At 46.6% G+C, this 14,319-nt stretch overlaps 1 protein-coding gene and 1 long non-coding RNA gene across 6 annotated transcripts in view; one reads left to right on the forward strand and one right to left on the reverse strand.

Moving 5' to 3' along the window:
* Positions 1-14,319, forward strand: part of Mcc (MCC regulator of Wnt signaling pathway) — a 450,812-nt gene that overhangs the window by 375,755 nt on the left and 60,738 nt on the right. For all 4 annotated transcript variants that reach the window (XM_040272372.2, XM_005333213.5, XM_078048875.1 and 1 more), the window contains 3 exons: positions 10,951-11,097; positions 12,023-12,112; positions 13,200-13,348. In XM_040272372.2, the coding sequence (XP_040128306.1) occupies positions 10,951-11,097; positions 12,023-12,112; positions 13,200-13,348 (386 nt within the window). The remainder of the gene's footprint in view (positions 1-10,950; positions 11,098-12,022; positions 12,113-13,199; positions 13,349-14,319) is intronic.
* LOC144377473 (uncharacterized) lies at positions 323-11,146 on the reverse strand. Of its 2 annotated transcripts, none has more exons than XR_013438474.1 (3): positions 10,437-11,146; positions 1,173-7,613; positions 323-725 (listed from the first exon to the last, which is right to left on the reverse strand). It is a non-coding gene; the product is annotated as an uncharacterized LOC144377473 (long non-coding RNA). The 2 variants fall into 2 exon arrangements; XR_013438475.1 differs by having other exon boundaries at positions 1,173-1,931; positions 10,437-11,137.

Raw genomic sequence — 14,319 nt, forward strand, 5'->3', positions numbered from 1 at the left:
CTCTCCCTCTTCCTCTCTCTCTCTCTCCCTCCCTCCCTCCCTCTCCCTCTCTCTCTCTCCCTCCCTCCCCCTCTCCCTCTCCCTCTCTCTCTCTCCCTCCCTCCCTCCCTCTCCCTCTCTCTCTCTCTCTCCCTCCCTCCCTCCCTCTCTCTCCCTCTCTCTCCCTCCCTCCCTCCCTCCCTCTCCCTCCCTCCCTCCCTCCCTCCCTCTCCCTCTCCCTCTCTCTCTCTCTCTCCCTCCCTCCCTCCCTCTCCCTCTCTCTCTCTCCCTCCCTCCCTCCCTTCCTCCTTCCCTCCCTCTCCCTCCCTCCCTCTCCCTCTCTCTCTCCCTCTCTCTTTAAAAAACAAATAAAAAATAAATAAAAGGGCTTGGGATGTACCGAGTGACAGAACACTTGTCTAGCACATGCAGGGCCCTGGGTTCAAGCTACAGTACTGCAAAACATCAGTCAATCAATCAGTCAGAACCAGGAAAACAGGCGTTCTCACATATCTATCTTATCCATCTTGTACTGACTTTAAATTTCGGCTTCTGAGTCCTTGGTGAGCTCTTTCAGGGAATACATGCCCAGGTCCCTACCACAAGCCACTGAACCAGTAACCAGGGTGTGGGCTCCAGCATACTCCCATCCCAGCTGGTCTCCATGACAGGGAAAGGTAGTGTCCTCTAGTCCCCCGCTGGATGTGGGCCAAGAGCCTCTCCAGTTGTCTCCTCCATCTCCCTCTCTAGGGCAGTGAAAGAGAACCAAGGCCTTTCTGTTACTGCCTGGCCTGCTCCTTTGGGGCCCGCAGGCTAGCATTTGGGAACCTATACCCAAGTGACACCCTGCTGTGTAGAATCTGTCCTGCCCACTTACCAGTGTCGCCTGACTAGAGTGGGAGAGTGGGTCCAGCAGGGCACAAGCCTCAGGGGGCTGCAAAGACCAGGAGGCACAGCCTGGCACAGCACCAAGCTCCTCACTCACCCGGTGCAGAACAGGTGTTCTGGGAGCTAGTTACCAACACGAGCTCAGTAGGTTTATTTTTAATACTACATTAATAGTGTTGATAACATTAACATCCTTTGAACATTTTCAGGATGAACAAACCCTCTCACGCTAAAAATATACACTTCTAAGGGCAAAGCAGGACTCCGTGCCTAAATTATAACACTAAACATTTTCAAGCACTTACTTGCTGTGGGCAACGATTGATGCACATTTCCTTTAGTCTGTACCAGAGTCCTGATGTGTAACCATTTTAGAGATGGAGATGCCAAGTCCCACGGAAGTTTTAACACTCTTGCCTGGGTCTATGCTAGTATTAGCTCTTGTTATCAGAATTTAGATACTGGTAGCCTTATTATGGGATGCAGTTTTCACTTGTTGTTTGGAAGCTTTTCTGTGTTCTCTTCTCCCTCTTCCTCATTCTATCCCTTCCATGCGGACTAGCCGTTAGGCAACCATCCTGTTATAGTAACACAGCTGTCTGGTTCCATAGAGCTCCGCAGATCCCCTTCCTGGCATTCTGAGACTGGGAAGTGAAGGCACAGTGAGCACATTCCAGGAAGGAGCTCTCTAGGCATGGCTTCAACTTGATTCAAGTCCAGCGAAGCGTGTGTTCTCTGTAGGATGAGGAAGCTCTAAGTAGGACTCAAGGCAGAGAATCCTCAGAGCTGTGGTTCTTTCACCTCCTCTGAACTGTTTCCTGGTACCCTAAGAGGGCTTTACCACACCTTTGCCATGAGGTCACTGTTCTAGTTGTTGGCACCAGTGTTTGCTTCTCCATCTCTGGCTTCCCCATCCTGTGAGGCTGCTTAAGGCTCATCTTGGCCACAGAGGAAGTGGCTTGATTCTGTTTGTTCGAAGCTATTAAGGAATGAGGAAGACAGCCATGTGTTGACCTTTTCCCCGAAGTTGCCATCTTGATATGGGATCCAGGTAGCGTAGTGGGCTATAGACCAAGAGAAAGCAATGCACCTATCAAACCTACAGGGGGTGAAATGCTGCTTTCCTTCTCCTGTTGCAACCCATTGACAACTGCCATGAACAACGAAACACCGCTTTCCTGAAACACCATGTAGATTAGATTTATGAGAACAAGTACATATTTTTGTATTTGATTCTGATTTCTCCTTTATTTGGGGACTCATAAGAAAAATCATATGAGATCTCTATTAGGAGGTTGGTTCTCTGCAAAATACCCACAAACCAGGAGGAGAGAGCTTTCCAAGAACCACATGGGAACAAACTGCCTTTAAACTCATTAAGTGGAGCTTTTCTGGACTAGTGATTCTCACTCCTCTATAGTATGAATCTGCTCTTCACAATCGGCTCCATTTCGCATTGAAATTATGAATTACAACCTAATTGCCTGAAATTACAACTACCTGGTGTGCACTGCTGCACATCGTCAGCGGAACAGACTGTGTCTTGGATGGGTAATAATAATGTCTCTGATCCCACTCAGGACCCCATGCCACCTCTCATTCTTGCTAGTCACTCATCTGTGAACCACAGTCACAGATGACTTTATCAGCTTTCTCAGTCGCCTTGTCTCTGCTCCTCCAATGGTCCTGGAACATGGAAGTGCCCACAGAGCTGCCCCGTCATATACTTGCCCCAGGCTCACAGTTTGGGGGGAGGCTCCTGCCATTTCAGAAACCAATTGTGTGCACAGGACCCTGGGTGTTTGGCAGCCCTAACACCAAATCCCTAATCCGACTTTCTATCTGTGCCTAATCTTCAGGCTCCTGGCTCTGGGCTCCCAGCTCCTGTCTTCCTGCTTACTTTCTTTTTTATATTTTATTTTAATTTGGCCCTGGAGCAAGGGCAGAGAGATAAGTTAATTATATCCCTCAGTTAAAGGAATACTCATTGTTCTGGCCAAGGTCCCTCTTTGAATTTATTTATTGCTTTTATTACTCATTCTCTTTCCCTCATTTTTTTTTGTGTGCATTTGTAAGATATGTGGTGTTTTGTGTGTTGTTTTTAATTTACAGAAATGTTCCTGGGCTATGGCCCTCTCTTTGTTCTCCTTGGCACTCTAATGGTTGATTTGTCTGTATTGCTACATGAACGTCTAGCCTGATATGAATAAGGGCTTCTAGTGTGACCAGCCATCACATCAACTGGTTTACAGCCAGATGGCTTCCTCCTCCTGCAACCACAGACAGCATCCTAGGGTGTGGTCAATTTCATGTGCCCCTTCTGGTCCCGTGGGCAGTTCTCTGGATTCCATGTCCAAGAGTGAGCTTGCTGAACCCTAGGGTATGCGTATTCTTGATTTGACCAAGTCCTGCCAGTGGCTTTCTGGCATGGCTTATCAGTCTCTTGCTCAGCAGTGGCATCAGAGGGTATCTCCTGCCCCTACATTCCTGCTGATTCTGATGCTTACCTTGGTTTATTTCATCCTGTGGTTCTCTGGTTTAATTTCTTGAGCATATATCCTTGGGAAGTTCTTAATTTTAGCAAAGATCTAAGGGTGATAAATTCTTTTTTTCTTGAGGGGTTGGTAGTACTAGGGATTAAACCACTGAGCCACATCCCCAGCCCTTTTGTGTAATTTATTTAGAGACAGGGTCTCACTGAGTTGCTTAGGGCCTCGCCAAGTTGCTGAGGCTGACTTCGAACTTATGATCCTCCTGCCTCAGCCTCCCATGCCACTGGGATTACAGGTGTGCACCATGGCACCTGGCTGGGTAATAAATTCTTAATCTTTGACAGTCTTTATTTTTACCCACCCCCTTCTTTTTTAACTTTTATGTTTTATTATAGTTTTTAAAAACTGATATAAGAAACATAAAAGTTGTATATTTTTACACGCTAACATGTGATGCTTCAATACATAGGTATGTTGTGTAATGTTAAGTCAGGGTAAACATCTGTCTCTGTAAATATCATTTCTTCATGGTGAAAAGATTTGAAATCATTTCTTCTTTTTGAAATGTTCAGTACAGTCTTATCTATAGTCACTCTTCTGAACAGTAGCACAGCAGAACTTTTGTTCCTACCTGTGACCTAGTACCCATGATTAGCCCTTCCTTATCGCTCTCTCCTTGCCTCCCTCCTGTCTCCAGCCTCTGGTAACCACCATTTATTGCAGAGCCTGTCCTATCTCCAAGGCATGTCCTTAGCACCTTTGTGGAAGGTGCTAAGGACATGCCTTCTTTGTAGGCTTCTCTGTAGGCTCTCTGTTTTGTTCCATTGGTCTGTGTGTCTGTTTTTAGGACAATACCATGCTATTTTGACTACCACAGCTTTGTAGTGTGTGTGTTTTGAAGTCGGGTAGTTTCATTCTTTTCACCCAAGTTTACTTTGTTTGTTCAGGAATCTTTTATTGTGTGTGGTTTTATATAAGTTTTATGATTGTTATTCTAGTCCTGTGAAGACTGTCTCTGATATTTTGATAAGGATTACTCTGAGTATATAGATTCCCTCCTCTCTACTCTCCCCACCTCTGGGAGCCACCATTCCACTCTGAACTTCTATGAGATCAGATTTTTTAGGCCCACACATGACGGTTGCCTACATTCTTGAGAGTTATATCCTTTGCTGCAGATGTGGTAATAAATTGTCACAAACTTAGTGGCTTCTTATCTTATGGTTCCAGAGGTCAGAAGTCTAAAATGTGTCACTTTTGCTAAAATCCAGGTGTAGGCAGGACTGCCTCCCTTTGGAGGCGTGAGGGGAGGGTCTGCCTCCCCACCTTCCCTGAATCCAGAGGCAGCCGCTTCTTTGACTGCCCCTCCCTCTCTTCAAAGCCAGCAGCGTAACATTTGAAAACTGGGTTCTGGCACTGTGTTCTCTCCTCCAAGGTCCTCGTGAGGACTGAGCCCACCTGGGTAATCCAGAACCATCTCCCCATCTCAAAGTCTGTTTGCTGTAGAAGGTGATATATTTCCAGGTCTCAGGGATTAGTACGAGGACTCCTTGCGGGCCATTATTCAGCCTCCTACACTAACAATAGTCTAGCTAGGTGTTAGATTTTGTGGTGACAGGTTTTTTTTTTTAGCGACATTCAACAGATTTTCTCAAGACTAACCACCAGTCTCTGTTGGAGGCGTTGGGCAAGCAGTACTGAACAGAACAGACCTACTCTTTATGAAAATTATACTTTTTATTTCTAAGCATCCTAAATGTATCTATTGTGATGTGCTTTACAGTTTGCTGTTTCTTCTTCTGGGGTGAATTCATCTCTTGCCTTGGGTGGCTGACTCTGGTTTTATCTTCCTCTCTCTGCAGTGGTCTTTCCGTGTCTGGAAGCTTTGTGGTCCTGGGAAGTCCCCAGTCTTGGGAAGCAGAAGTCGCCTAAGTTCCCTAATGATAACTGGACAATTTACAAATTAAGTTTCCCAGGCAGTAGGGGGCCTAGCAAAACCCAGATCAGTTTTCTGTGTTAATGGATAAGTCTGCAATGTGTAGAGAATATTCATTTGGATGACACACCCAACTGTGCCACAGGTCTGTGGTTTTGGTTTCTTAGAGTTTTCTCCTCTGCACAACCCAGAAGAGATGCTTTCTGGTTTTATAAGAGGCACTTTCAACCCACTTTTCAGACTGGACAGGGCTGGAAAGCTCCAGGCTTTATTTGGGGAAGGGCATGGTGCTCAGGGACACCTCCTGGCTTGCAGGAGCCCACCCCCATCTGCAACCCCTCCCCATCAACACCCCCTCTGCCTCAGCAGCTGGCGCAGCACTCCCCCTCCCCCGCCAACCTCTCTAGCTTCAGTTCTCTCTACTGGCACCTGGAGATTTCACTGTCTTTCTTTTAACCTTGGCAATGAATTCCCCTCTCATTGTTCCTTTTTTTAAATGCAGCATTTCTGTGCATTTTTAATAGGAGGAGTGCCTGTTGACTTTCTCAGCAAAAGCTGTCATTCGCTGGGAATTTTCAGTTCTGTATACAGTTAAAGAACCGCAACCTCAGAAAACCTGTTCCAGCCCTGCTTCTCTGCTTTTTGTCCTTCGTGGTATCTGCCAAAGATGAATCCAAACCCTGCCATCCTCCTGGGTAGATTGGGCGCCTCGCGCCTCCCTTTGTGTACATCACAAAATTTTTTCACTCTGTTTCCTCCATGGGTACTGGAATCTTCCTTCCACTTGGCCTTTAAGAAATGTGCCTAGGTCTTGTTTCTGCTAATGCCCAAAGCACGTTCTTTTCTCTGTTATGGTATTAATCCTTTTAAAAATTTATTCTTTACTGTGGTTTTAATGAGGTCTCCAGTGTTTGAAGAAAACATGCATTTACTCAGTCTGCCATCCAGAATGAAAGAGCCCACCCAGCCAGCTCTCAGTTTTGCTGTGTAAGCTCGCTTTTTACTTTTTTCTGTTTCTCTTTTTGGCCCTAGGTCAGCTAGCTTCCTTTGTCATCATACCTGACACCTGATAATTCTCTCCCTCATGCTTAGCAGAGAAAAAAGAAAAGCCATCAGATGGGGTGTTTCCTATTCTCACTGTGCAGGGCAAACTCACCCTCCTTATTGCCCCCTTTCCTGTCCTCCACTGACCCTCTACTTCTGCCAGCTATGCACGGGCCACTGCCCTACCCCACTGCCTGGGCCTTAGCCATAACCAGATTTCTTAAGTCTGTAAGTTCAGCTCTGATCCCCTTCCTTCAGGCTTATATATCTAATTGTCAGCTGAAGGTCCTCACTCACATCCCATGGGTTACCTCAAATTCAACATGTCCAAAGCTGACATCTTCAATTCTCTCTGAAAAAATCAGCTCCTTCTCCCCTGTGCTGAGTAGAACCATGATCCATTCAGTCACCCAGTGGCAGGATTGGGTGATTGTTTTACCTCTTTGAATATTGCTGGAACTGTATTGACAGATACAGCGACAACTAGCCATGCACAACTATTTAAATTTGAACTTCATTAAATGCAATTTAAAATTCAGTTCCTTGGGTACAGTAGGCATGCTACAAGTGCTCGGTAGCCTCCTGTGTCTGGTGGCTACAATAGCGGACAGTGCCACTGTACTTTCCTGTCATGACAGAAAGTTCTATCTGGAAGAGAAGAATCTCACCTTTGTACTCTACCAGGTTCTAGTGTATGGAACAGGGTAACTTCTGTGTGTCCAGCCAGGTGCTGGAGTGTGTTTGGCCATCTTTATCCCACTTCACTATCTGTCTGAGCCATCGTTGTTTCTCACCTGAACCATTCATTAGTAATGCTCTCACCAACTTTTCCCCCCTCATTCCAGTTTTTCTTTACTCATCAAGTGATTCTTATAAAATCCATAAAGAAATACCAAGAAGAAGCAGAGTTCTGGCCTCTTACTGTCATTTCCTTACTTGAGCTCTCCAGAGTCCCCCCACCATCTTTTCCTTTTTACTTGCTTGTTGAAGGCTACTCAGCCTTCAAGAGGGGATCCCACCTTTGCTGCAGGGAAGGCAGACTCCTCATCTGTACTGCCACTCCCTTGTTGATAGCCTTTGCAGAGCCTTGTGATGTTTTGCTCAATTCTGAGCCCCTGGAAGATAAGAACTCACATCTTCATACTCTGTATCAGAGTTCCCGTGCGCTATTCCAAGAGCAACTTCCATTCGTCTGGGTGGGCGCTGGCTATGTAGAAATTTCAGGAGGAATGTGGCAGCCTGGGTCAGGTCCTGCCTGTTGTTGAGGAACCCAACTGAGAAAGACCAAGAAGGGTGATGAATGGCCTTTCCATGAGTATGAGCCCCTACTTCAGGCTTGCCTTTATTCTTGGCTGTCCTCAGATCCTGGAGTATATTTGGCCATCTTTATCCCACTCCACTGTCTAACTCTAAGACATACATTTGATAGAGAAACGAACATATTTCCTTTAGTAAAAAATCTTCAATGAAAGATGGGTATATGAATTAATTACCACAAATATGGCAGCTCAAATTAACAGAAAATTTCTTCTTTTCATCATTCTGAAGTCCAGAAGTTCAAAATTCAGGTGTTAGTGGCAGAGCCATGACATCTTAGGGTGAGCCCTAAGGCTCAGGGGAGAACCCTTTCCTGCCTGTCCCAGCTTCTGGTAGCTCCTAGCATTCCCTGACTTGTGGCCTGTCCCTGGCTCCGTTTTCACATGACCTTCTTCCCTGTGTCTCGGTCTCCCACTCCTTCTCTTCTAAGGACACTAGTCATTAGATAGGGCCCACCAAATAAAAAAAATGAGTTCAGCTAGAGATCCTTAATTGTATCTCCAAAGACCCTGCTTTGAAATAAAGTCGCATTCACACATACTGTGGGTTAGAATTTGAACATATCTTTTTTGGAAGACAAAATGCACTCCAGTGGGTGAGAAGGAAAGCCAATGCTCTGAGAGCTACGCGCCTGTGCCTCTCCCAGGCTTTGCTGAGCTGACTCAGCAAATTGACCGTAGCCTTGGATTCTGTGTATTTATTCATGTAAGTTCATTGAGATCCCCACCCCCAAATCAAGAGGGGGAGGAGGCCATCTAACCATCCAGCAGCTGTCTTTCCAGCAGAGGCTTACCAAACTCCCTCCAGCTGAACCCCCCACTCCACTGCCTTACAATTATCATCAAATAATAAAGCGTAGCCCCAAATAAGCATGTTTATCATTCTTTAGGGTTTTCAGAACATTCCCTGGCTCCAGAGCTTTTAAAGTAAAAATGGACATTTAGATTTAGAAATTATTTTATTTGGCACACCATGCCAAGTGGCCATGGTATGCCAAATAAACATCGTCTCTACACCAATAGAACATAAGTGCCTCTCTTGTTTTAATTTTCACTGTCTACATTTTCCACAATGAATATGATTCATACGATGTTGTGATTAGAAGAAATGTTTTTAAAACATAGTTTCAGGGGCAGGGCATGGTGGCACACTCCTGTAATCCCAGCGACTTGGGAGGTTGGGGCAGAAGGATTTCGAGTTCAAAGCCAGCCTCGACAACTTAGTAAGGCCCTAAGCAACATAGTGAGACCCTGTCTTAAATACAAAAAGGGTTGGGATGTGGCTCAGTGATTGAGTGCCCCTGGGTTCGATCGCCAGTACAAAAAAAAAAGTTTCAATGAAATTTTTATGAATAGTGCCAGACCATTTGTATTTAAAAATAAATAAAATAAATGAGTAGGCCTCTTGGGATTCTGAGGACAGGCCACTGATGGTTTTGTGTACAATTCAGACACAATTTAGGTTTTGGAGTGATGTTAACATTGTTAATTATTCAGGACCTCATCAGACTTTCACTGCAGTGGAAATTGAAATCCACAGTCTCCACCAGGGAGGTTTCTCCTGACAGGAACATGGGCCCTCTCCCTTCCTTTGCCATCTGGCATAATGAGACATCCACACTGACGCTGTTCTTTGGTCTGTCAGAAACCCTCCCTGAACGTGCCCTGTGATCTCTCACCAGCAGTACAACTTGGCTTCGGCAGGATCTGTTTCTCTAGTGTGTGAGCTGCTTCGAGGCGGGTGCTACGTGTAGGGTGGTGACGACGGCACACGCTGCCATCAACCCACAGTCCCCGGGAGCCGAGGAGCAGTAGGCACTTTGGAGCTGTTTCACTATTGAGTGCAATTTGCTCCAGGGGAATTTCCCTATTTTGGCTTCTAATATGTTGATGAATTATTGAAATTTCAATTACTTTTGGTTCCCAAGTTAGCAGGGTGGAGCCATCCCAGACATTTAGTATGAGAAGCCTGGCAGTGGCTTTTAGTGAAGGGGGCTGTGTGCCTGTTCTCTGTCCTTGCCTGGAAGGGCTTTGGGCAGCAGGGCTGGCTCTGGGCTGCGAGTCTGTGAGACTAACATGCCTTGTGGCTTTGGGGACCCCTTACAGTTAGCAGCAGCGTCCTTGGGGAGTTCATTAGATATACAGATTCCTGGCTTCATTCAGTGCTACTAAACCTGAATCCTGGTGGGCTGGGGGATCTGGAATCTTTGTTTTAACAAGCCTTCTAGGGCATTCTGGCGCATCATAAAGTTCGGAAGCTCTTCTCTGGTCTCCATTCATTCGTGATGGCCCCTGGGTACTGGAGTCCCTTTGCCCTTTAAGATAAAGACTGGTAGTAAAATGCGATCAAGGTGATCCGAATGACTGATTTCTCGCAACTCTCTCTACTGATTCGGAACCTTTTTCCTTTGGAAATCACAGAGCTATCTCCATAGAGAAGTGGGACATGGATATTTGAATTCTGTGCAGATAAATGTATATCTTAAATGTAATACAAAGAGCCTGGTGTTTCTTTTTTATAATGAAGGGCTATTTAGATATTCCTTCCCACTGTTTCAGGGATGGGCCCATTTCAAGTCATTTGGGGGAAGCTGCTGGTGCTTCATCTGTCCCTCCATCTTACCCTAACCTCCCTCCCAGCACATAAAATCTCCAAAACCACACAGCCCCCATAACTTTCAGTTCTTCAAACACCGCACATCACCCAACCCTGGGCCCCTGTGCAAGCTGGGCTATCCTCACCCTCATCCCCCTGATGCTACCCCCAAACCAGCCTCTTACTTGTTCATCTGTGAGACTCGCCTCAAGCCCGCTGTCTGTCTTCCTTATGCTCTCCAGGTGACATAGGTGGAGTTGCTTTCTCCCCTTTCCTATTGCCTGTAACCCTCAAGGTGAGGGTTTCTAGCACTTAGGTGCTCTTGTGCAGAGATTATTTGTCTCTCCCCTCCTCTAGGCTCTCAGTCCCATGAGAGTGAAGATGTTATCCCAAGTTCTTTCTCTGCAGCACCCAGCACAGCTTTAGGCACTTGAATCTCTACATGAATAAACATGCCCTGAAGCTGAGCATTGATAGAAGCTTCCAGCATCTAGATAACACAGTTGCTTGTAAAGAACAGATGACTATCAGTGGCAGGTCCAGTTGAGGATACAGTGACTTAGGTGAACTTAGCCGATTTAGTATTACAGTGAAGCTGATCCCTTAATGTAAAGGAAAGCCTTGCCATCGGCCCATCTGGCTCTTTTATTCTTCGGCCAGGGAAACCGCCAATCCCGTCTAAAGTAATTTTGGTTTCAGGTTCGAGAGCTTCAGACTAGATTGCAGAGTGTTCAGGCTGCAGGTCCCTCCAGCCCTGGCCGCCTCACGTCTGCCAACCGCCCAATTAACCCTAGCACCGGAGAGCTGAGCACCAGCAGCAGCAGCAATGACATTCCAATCGCCAAGGTGAGCTCCTGGGGATGGACTGATGGTGGGAACACCCCCCCTTATCTAAAAGTCCCAGCCCCCTCCTAGTGCCACTGTGAAGGCTTTCCCTTAGTTCAGCTGGCCCAGGAGCTTCCCCTGGGACTGTGCACAGGCCTCCCGCGTGGAGCTGCAGGGAGAGATAACCTGCTAATAGTTTTAAGTTTCTTTTGACTACAACCTGGAGGCCAGCTCTCATTAATCAGCCGCCTGGAGAATGTCACAGCTGACAAGTCATTGCAGACAGTGAGCTGTTTTGTCAAGTGCTACAATACTTCACAGTGGAGGGACAGTTACTCTCAGAGGACTAAGGTTCAGCCCAGTGGGGACTCTGAATGAGCCAATGATCTGCCCCCTCATGGACCACCAGCTTTGACAGCAAAAAAAAAAAAAAAAAGGAGGGCATCACAGTGGGCAGGCGTTTGGAGAAGGTGTCCCACTTGTCCTCTGCCATAGTCCCCTAGCTCCTGTGTTGCGTCTGTTCCAGAAAGACTATTCAAAGGATGCTTGTGGTAGCCCTCCCACTTTCCCTAGTAACATTGGCCCTCAAATTTAGCAAGTTGAGTGAAACAGAAGTGATTTTGTCCCCAGGGGACATTTTGGATGGTCACAGCTGGAATGCTACTGGCATCTTGTGGCTAGAGGCCAGAGATGCTGCTAAATATCCTACAATACACAGAACACATCCCCCCACCCCCAACAAAGAATTATCTAACCCAAAATATCAGTAGTGCTGAGGTGGAGAAGCCTGGGTTAAGTTGATGGTAGAAGAATTGGACAAAGGAGTTATTTTTATGACGTTATCAATTTAATTGACGTGGTTAAACCATGGTCCTGTGTAAACGTGACGGCGACAGTGGATCGAGGAGTGATGTGTGCTTTTCTGATGAATGTTTTCTTCCGTAAGATTGCAGAGAGGGTGAAGCTGTCAAAGACAAGATCTGAGTCCTCGTCGTCGGATCGGCCAGTGCTGGGCTCAGAAATCAGCAGCATAGGGGTGAGTGTGGGTGAGAAGCAGGCGCCTAAGAGCCGCATAGACAATGTCTCCTGGATGGCTGAACTTCTGCAGTTCACTTCCAATAAACTGGTTAATGATAATAATAAATCATACCTGATTTCTTTCCACGGGGTCAAATTAAAATGTATAGTGGTTTTCACGTGGTGAATTACTTCTTCAGCTTTTAAGGAAACCCCCCCCCCCCCGGCTTGAAACCATTTAGAAAAAAAACATTTTGGTATAGTTCCTGGTGATGTCAATGAAAATCTTGAAGTATCTGTTTTACATCGCCCTGTCCCCCAGAGACCAAGGGAGTCATGAAACTCAAAAGAACTGTGCCTTTTGCACATCCCTCTAGAAGGGAACGTGCTCTCCAGTGAGGATGAAGCCGCCTTTGAAGTGTGGCCATTGCTAGAGCAGAGTCCCCAGTGGGAGCACCATCCGCTGGGGTGTAAGAGCTGAGCCATGGTGACAAGGGAGTAGTTTCAGTTCCCGAAGGGGTTTCTTACAGGATTGGACATGAGGCCTGAGAGTGGGCTGTTTGATCCTCAGGGGTGGAAAAGGGCTTTTAAAAGACCCTAATTTGAAATTTTTCACTAAGCAAAATGGCAGCTTCATGGCAGAATGCTTGTTTGGTCCACACAGGCCCTGGGTTAATACTTGGCACAAACTCCACTCCCCAAATTGTATGCATTGAGACTCCATGTGAAAGCCAGGTTGTGAAAATAAAGAAGTCAACCTCTTTGGCCACAGTTAACCATCGACAGTGGCCTGAAATGGCAGGGGGTTCAGGAAAGGGGAAGGACTCCCAGATTGTGTTTAAATTTTATCCAAAATTTCAGGGGCCCTAGGGAGACATCTTGGCCCCCCTCTTGCTGTTCAGAGGCAGATGCTTGAGGAGATGTAGCTGTATTTTGTGTTTTATGTGTTGCTTTCATATTAGTTAGCTTTTTATGATAGAATTATAATATAAAAACTAAGATACATCAAGAAATCCTAGCTGTAAGTTGTTGTGCGTGCAGTGATCCTGGGGACCAGTGTCCCTGAGTGATACGCTTCAGAGGGGATTTAACACTCCTTTGTGCAGGTATCGAGCAGCGTGGCGGAACACCTGGCCCACTCGCTTCAGGACTGCTCCAACATCCAAGAGATTTTCCAGACGCTGTACTCCCATGGATCTGCCATCTCTGAAAGCAAGATTAGAGAGTTTGAGGTGGAGACAGAACGACTAAATAGGTAAGGAACAGTCCTTCATTTTGGGAGGTCAAGAGCTGGTCCTCCCTTACTTTTCCAAAGGTTCATTCCAGTTGGAGTGTGTATTGTGGCCTGGACTGAGGCTGTCAAGCCAGTGAGATGGGGGTTTCTACCATCTGGGCCACTGGAGACTTGCTTGAAGTAGTCAGGGCCACCTCATGGAATGTGACCTGTGTTCCCAGAGGACCTTGTGCTTAGAAAAATTCCATACTTGCTTTACAAGTCACCGTTTTAAATTCTTACTAATTTACAAACAAGGGGCTCTGCTTTTTCATTTCATCCTGGACCTTGCAAATGACATAGCAAGTCCTGGGAGCAGTCCATAGAGAGTGGCAAGTAGGTCACAGATGGCTGCCAAGCACGCAGGCCCTTGCTGCACAGAGGGAAGTCCTGGAATGTTGAGTCAGCGTCCCGGGGGCGCCTGGAGCTTCCAGGAAACAGCACAGGCAGTCTGGCAGAGATGTTCCGGGCTTCAGCTAAGCACCCTGCTCTAACTCTCCCTGCTATTCCCACGTGTTGACTCACTTTATTTATGCTGTTTGTCTGGGTCCCTACATCTTATCCTAACTGTCTGACTTAGAATAAATCTACCATATGCCCAGTTTCATGGATTCTTCCCAGTTCCCACGACAGAGGTAGTTTGAGTCTGCTCTTCTGCTTCTTGGTAAGGCTGGCTACATGTCAGCTTAGTCGTGAGGGAGTCAGTAGAAATGCAAAGGACAAGGACCAGGGCCAAGCCATGGTGACCTCTCTGTCACGGCCTTGTTCTGTCATGGCAGGACGGACTGTGTAACCACATCCAAGCGTGGTAGGACTGCCTTGACCTAGCCATCCTTAGTGGGAGAGCACAGCAAGGACTTGGAAGGCTCATGAGCTAACCATGAAGAAATGCGGATGCCGTTTCCCATCCACCATTGCTTCATTCCATTCCTCTTGTGTGTGGCAAAGCTGAA

Source organism: Ictidomys tridecemlineatus, chromosome 1, assembly GCF_052094955.1.
Source record: "Ictidomys tridecemlineatus isolate mIctTri1 chromosome 1, mIctTri1.hap1, whole genome shotgun sequence".
Lineage (NCBI taxonomy): Eukaryota > Metazoa > Chordata > Mammalia > Rodentia > Sciuridae > Ictidomys > Ictidomys tridecemlineatus.